General features: G+C 53.8%; 1 protein-coding gene across 1 annotated transcript; it reads right to left on the reverse strand.

Moving 5' to 3' along the window:
* Positions 1–1,235: 1,235 nt before the first annotated feature.
* On the reverse strand, positions 1,236–3,217 carry CCIN (calicin). Its single transcript, XM_004580997.3, has one exon. The coding sequence runs from the start codon at positions 3,072–3,074 to the stop codon at positions 1,308–1,310; it is 1,767 nt and encodes a 588-aa protein (XP_004581054.1). The 5' UTR covers positions 3,075–3,217; the 3' UTR covers positions 1,236–1,307.
* Positions 3,218–6,038: the final 2,821 nt, after the last annotated feature.

Genomic DNA, 6,038 nt, shown 5'->3' on the forward strand with positions numbered 1-6,038 from the left:
CTGAATGTGATGTGGGACAAACGGGACCAGTCTGCTGTACATACTGGCAAGCACAGGAACCAGGGCAGGGGAGGGCCTGGTGGGGGTTTTTGTGGGTCGCTCTGACTAGACTGCAGTTCCCACTGGTGTATGTGAAGGCTGAATATGGTGGGCAGGATTGGACTGGGCTCCAACACCTATTGGAGCTGGAGACAGAACTGACCCTGCTGTTGCAACTACCAGTGTGTATATAGGCTGATTTGGGTGACACTGTGCCAGACCCTGTACTGGCAAACACACAAGAATCAGGTCTGGGATGGCCTCAGATGAGGCTTCTTTGGCTATTCCCTCCCACCTGAACCACTGGACTCAGAACCCTAACCATGGAGAGAACTGCAGGTTCCATGGTCTGACCATGGAGTGTATGTGTCAGAGCTGGGCCTCCTCAGTGGCTAAGACGGAGCAGAGGACAGCATATCCAAATGTACATGGAGGCTATGGCAGTACGTTGGAGCCTCCAGAGAATACCTGGTACCGTAGTAAAGCACAGAGGACAGACCAAATTGATCAACTACCCCAGCCGATCGTTGGCAGTGAAGATCTGGGCAGACGGAGACATTAAGGTGGACTAAAGCAGCCAGTGGATTGGGGAGAGATTTCATCACAATTGGAGTGGCAGGATCTCCAGCAATTCAGGACTGTTGAACTATCAAAACCTCTTGAGAAATTTATGGTGTTGTAAATTTCTATTTTTCTTCCTGTTGTTGATTTCTTATTGTGGCTTTTCATTTAAGAGGGATGTGTGGTGAGATTATCATGTCCAGATGTGAGGATGCAGTGCAGTGTGCATCTCTACTTTCAGGCCAAAGATGGACAACTAATGACTATTAGCTGTATCTTGACAATAAGAAGCTGGACTCTGCCATTGTCCATGCCTGCAATAATGGACATGTGATTGTTTATGAAGAGCTATGCTATAGTAATAATATAGGGGAATTTGGTGGGGGGAAGGGGATTTGAGGAGGGAGAATGGGAAATCCCAGGGCCTATGGAACTTTATCAAGAATAATGATCATAATTTTAAAAGAAGTTAAAATAAAACCAAGGCTGGAAAAAAAAAAAACCCAGAGATTTCTTATGCACCTCTGCTAGGTACCCTGGAGCTTCTACCCAGCAGGAGCAGACCTCATCTAGCACCTTCCACCTTCGGGACCCAGCGTGGAAATTGAAACACTAGAAGGAACCAACAGGCCACCTTCCTTTCTTTCTCTCTCTTATTAAATTGTGAATAATAATGCATTTACTTATTCTCCCACTTAAAAAGTTGTTTAAATCCTTTGAAGAATCTTGCAAGGAAGCTTGGCTAGACAACAGGCAGGACAGTCCAGTGCCTCTGGTGGGGGGGCCAGGGTCTTCCACTCGCCTATCTTTTGGTCCAGCAAGTAGGCATTGGGATTGATGGTGTAGTCCTTCGTCTGGACATCATTGGCCGTGGTGACACCCCCGCACACAAACACCTTGTTGTCTCCAATAGAGCAGATAGCATGGGATACATCCAAGGGGCAGTTGTTGGGCAAGAGAGGCACTGAGGTGGTGGTCTTGTTGGCCTTGATCTTCTGCAGGTTGATTTCCACACTCTGCCGGTGGCTGTGCACACAGAGGATGTTGTCCTGCTGGAAAGAGAGCAGGGGCCGGTGGTTGAACTCAATGGGAAAGGTGATACACTGGACTACGTCCCCAGTGTTGGTGTCAAAGCAATCCACCACGCCAACCCGGGAGATGTAGCCCTTCACCAAGCACCGTCCGGTGACGATGTACAGGTGCCGATCACCCCTGGCGATCACGGCGGTGCCGTCCATAGGGATGCTCATCTTCCCTGCCAGGCACCATGCCTCTTTGCGCTCATCATAGCGATAGATGTTGGAGACATACCGCCTTGGGGCGATGCTTCCACCGACAGAGTACACTGTGCCCCCACAGGTCACCATGGTGTGGAAGACAAGCCCTATAGGCAGATCAGGCAGCTTGGTCCAGGAATTGTCATCCATGTCGTATCGCCAGGCTGTTTTCAGCCCCGAAATCTGCTCTGTGGTGCCACCAGAGATGTAGATGTAGCGTCCGGCTGCTGTGGCACTCAGGGCCGCCGCCCGATACGGCATCTCTGAGAGCTTCAGCCACAGGTTCTCTTGGATGATGTAGGCAAACACTCCATCGTTGAACTTGCCATGGGCCTTCTGACCCCCGAGGATGACCACCGAATCCAGCAGGGCCCCCTTCCGCTGGTAGCTCAGCAGGCTGCACGGCCGCTCCTGCTTGCGGTCAATCAGGACACTCTCAATCAGCGTGGTGTGGGCTGAGCTGTTTTCCATGCACGTCAGCTTGTTACTGGCGAACATCAGTGTTTTATTGGAGACAGCATTGAGGTTGATGTAGTTGAAGAACTTCTTGAAATACTTCTCGCGTTTGTCCTTCCGGAAGTGCACCCAGTTGATGAGCGCACTGAGGGCCTGGTCTTCGTTGAGTACGTGCAGATTCTCATCCCGCAGCAGCCGGCCGAAGATGACAGGTGGGCAGCGCATGAATTGCATGGAGCCCTCGGGGCTGGCCCAGTAGTGGAAGTTGTCACGAATGCCCGAGTAGGCCAAGTCCGACACCTCCTTGAGCTCAAACAACTCAGCCAAGAAGAGGTAGCGCAAGCAGTTGGCCCGGGAGATGGACTTAATCAGGAAGTCATTGCAGTGGATCCGGAGGCGTGGGGTGTTGAAATACTGGGCCCCCCGCAGCAGCTCCTCCACGTTCTGCTCTGAGATGATCACCTTGCCGCTGTAGAAGTAGTCCAGGAGCTGGTCCACTGTGGATGGGCTCAGGTAGTTGGGGTCGATAGTGATGAAGAGCTCATCGGTGGTCTTCATGTCGTTGCTGGAGATAAGGTTCTTCACCAGCGGGGAGACAGCAGCCAGCACATTGCGATGCGCAAAGAAGACATGGTGGTCCACGGTCAGGGCCATGTCCCAATACTCTTTGCGTTTCCTCTGTTTGTTCAGATTCTGCAGCACGAAGCTGTTGTAGTTTTTCTCGGTGAATTCTAATTTCATGGTGCTTCTTGCTGGCCGAGACAGATCACCAGCAGGTTCTGGAGAAGAAACGATCTCAGGCCTTTGGGATCCAGATTGATGGGTGTTTGTAGAGTAGCTGACTTAGGGAGGAGTGGGACTGGGGTGGGGTGGGAGAGAGGCTGATGTCATAGAGTGGATAAGGTCATCACAATGTAGGCCCCTACCCTGAGGCCTTCCTCCTCCTCGCTGCTCACACCATCCTGCCAAAGGCCAGATTCCCTACTGGCATCTGCAGATGGGCTCAGATCTCAGGATCCCAGGAGGGAACCCTGGGGCGGGGCTGCAGATCCCACCTCAGACTAACACACTTCAGTTCTGTTTGGGTGGGGCTGTAGGGAAAAGGCACATTGTAGTGGGAGCTAATGGGGTGCAGGGAGGAAAGAGATCAGGTCATCTGGAAGAATCTGCCCAGTTTATAGCAGGCAAACCAGGGCCCTGGGGCGAGAAGGGACGCACCCAAGGCCACACAGTGAGCTGGGAGCAAAGAAACGGCCCAGAACCCAAACCTTGTGTGACTTAGAACTTTTCCATCCTTCCAAGAAACTCCTTGGTTCTCCTGGAGTCTCTGATTCTCAAGGCCTTGAACTTGGCTTTCTCTTTCAAGGCTGCTGGACAGCAGAGAGGAAAGGCAATGGGCTTCAGCTCCTGGCCTTTGTGAAGGACACCCTTCTGCTTCAGAACATAGGGAGATTCTGAGGCAGCTGGCTGCAGCGGGGCTGCCACGAGGCAGCCACACCCTGGGGCACGCAAAGCCCTCTTCTATAGCCTAACTTCTCCGGGTTCCCTCACCGACTGGGGCGGGCTCGGCACACTTCTGAGTTCCTAGTTGTAGAATTTGGAGGGCCCGAGTGTGGTCCTAGAGGGGCAGGCAGCTGCAGTTCTGTAAGCTTTCAGGTTCTTCATCTGCGAGACTGCAATGATAGTACCTGCTTCGGAGAGAACTGATTCTGGGGCGTGGTGTTTGCCCTAACCATCAAGATGTCAGCATCCCATGTCTAGGTTTGACTTCCAGCTCTGCTTCCAATTTCACCTTCCTGCTAATGTGCACCCTGGGAGAGCAGCAGGTGATGGCTCAAGCAGCTGGGTCCCTGCCCCACTCATGGGAAACATTGATGGAGCTGGTCCAGCCCCAGCTGTTTGTAAGCATCTGGGGGGTTGTGAATCAGAGATGGAAGCTCAAATAAATGAAGATGGAAAGTATCCTGAGAAAATGATAGAATGGTAAGCACGGCTTTTGGCTCGTGGTAAACGTCCACAAATGCTGGCTGCGGATTGCTTGTCAATATTCCCAGGTCGCCCAGCGCCCCAGGGAAGAGTGGTTCTCGGTCATCTGCAGTTGGGTTGTGAGGTTCGTGGACTCCTGGTGATTAGTTCTGAGTCAGCTGTGGCCACACGGTGGGGCTAGAGGGTCATTCGCAGCCCTTGGAGTCGGTTTGCTTCGCCGGCCACCGCCCCAACCCCGACAGGGGCGTCTCTTTCGGCTGTGGTTCCGAGCTGCTGCGGGCTCCACCGTGCCGGGGCGACAGTGCAGCTCCTCCCCAGAGACCCTGCAAAGCAGTCTGCAGGCTCGACGGTGCACAGCCTGCGGGCGCGCTCCTGTCTCACCAACCGGGCGCTGAGCCTCAGCGGGGCTCACGCACCGCCAGAGGGCGGTCTTCTCGGACTCGAGGCGTCCTATGGGAAGGTTCCGCAATCCCTGCTTCGTGGCCCTGCCCCCGGGTCAGGGTCCGCGGGCATTCCCAGAGTCCGTGGGGGTGCATATGTGCAGATGCTGCCTTGTCAGGAGCGGGAATGGGGCCGACTGGCTCGTCCGCCCCCAACGACCAGGGCAGCCTTTTGGCAGGGCGGTTCCACCAGGCCCATAGATGAGCTGGTGCAGAGGGCACCTGGACTTAGGCTCTGTTCCCCCTCCCCGAGTTCTGAGTCCCCAGCCCCGAACGACCCTCAAGCTAATGGCAGTGCATCTTGACAGAAAATTCCGGTTTGGGGGTATTCCATGCAGGAGGCGAACCACACCCCCTTTGCCTCTGTTTCCCAAAGCAACAAGACAGCAAGGAGCATTCTCATTAGATGCTTCCAGTCTGATGGGGCCTGGGAATGTGTCATTGTGGAGACCTGAGGGGCCATGACAGTACAAATGCATGCCCGATTTCCTCTGGCTGCAGCAAGGAAAAGGGGTTTGCTCACATTAGATTTCACAGGGCGCACGCTTAGGACCTGGGCTCACCCTCAAGCTCTCTGGTTCCCAGAGGGCTGGCAAGGGGTTGGCGCCCTGGTGCAGCTGGTAAAGCCAGCACAAGCATCCATCCCACAAAGTGCCCGTTTAAGTCCCGGCTGTCGCGGCTGCTCCGCTTCCAATCCAGCTCCGTGCTAATGTGCCTGGGAAAGCAGTGGAGGATGGCCCAAGTGCTGTGCCCACATGGGTGACTCAGATAAAGTCCTTGCCTTCAGATGGGCCCTGCTCTGGCTGTTGCAGCCATTTGGGGAGTGAACTAGTGGTTGGAAGTTCAATCTTTAACTCTGCCTTTCAAATAAACAAATCTAAACTAAAAGCTGGTGAGTTATAGGTTTTGCTACCTTGAAGCACTCAAAGTGAAATTAGTGCTGAGTGTGTGTGTGTGTGTTGGGGCTGGGAGTCCCCAGGAAGTTGGTTGCCTTGGAACATTGCCACGGGAGTCAGGCAGGAACCTCAGCCGTGTCACAGCCTCAGCTGTGAACTTGACTCTTCCCATCCTCGGGTCCAACCATGGGGGGGCATGTTTGAAGCTTTGCCGGGTACTGGAAAGCTCAGAAACAATCCCTTTTCTTTCTCTGTTTCCCCTCTTCCTGTGCAGCTCTAACACCTGGCTTACTCCCATTTGTGTGTTTCCCATTTGCCACTCAGCTCTGGTTTGCCGGGGCCCTGACTGGCACGCATGCTTGTGTGTGTGTACTTCCACTGTC

The sequence above is a fragment of the Ochotona princeps genome, chromosome 14 (genome assembly GCF_030435755.1).
Source record: "Ochotona princeps isolate mOchPri1 chromosome 14, mOchPri1.hap1, whole genome shotgun sequence".
Classification (NCBI taxonomy): Eukaryota; Metazoa; Chordata; class Mammalia; order Lagomorpha; family Ochotonidae; genus Ochotona; species Ochotona princeps.

What these genes read in the sequence shown, in the direction of transcription:
- CCIN (XM_004580997.3), bottom strand. Translation starts at nt 3,074, where the DNA reads ATGAAATTAGAATTCACCGAGAAAAACTACAACAGCTTCGTGCTGCAG.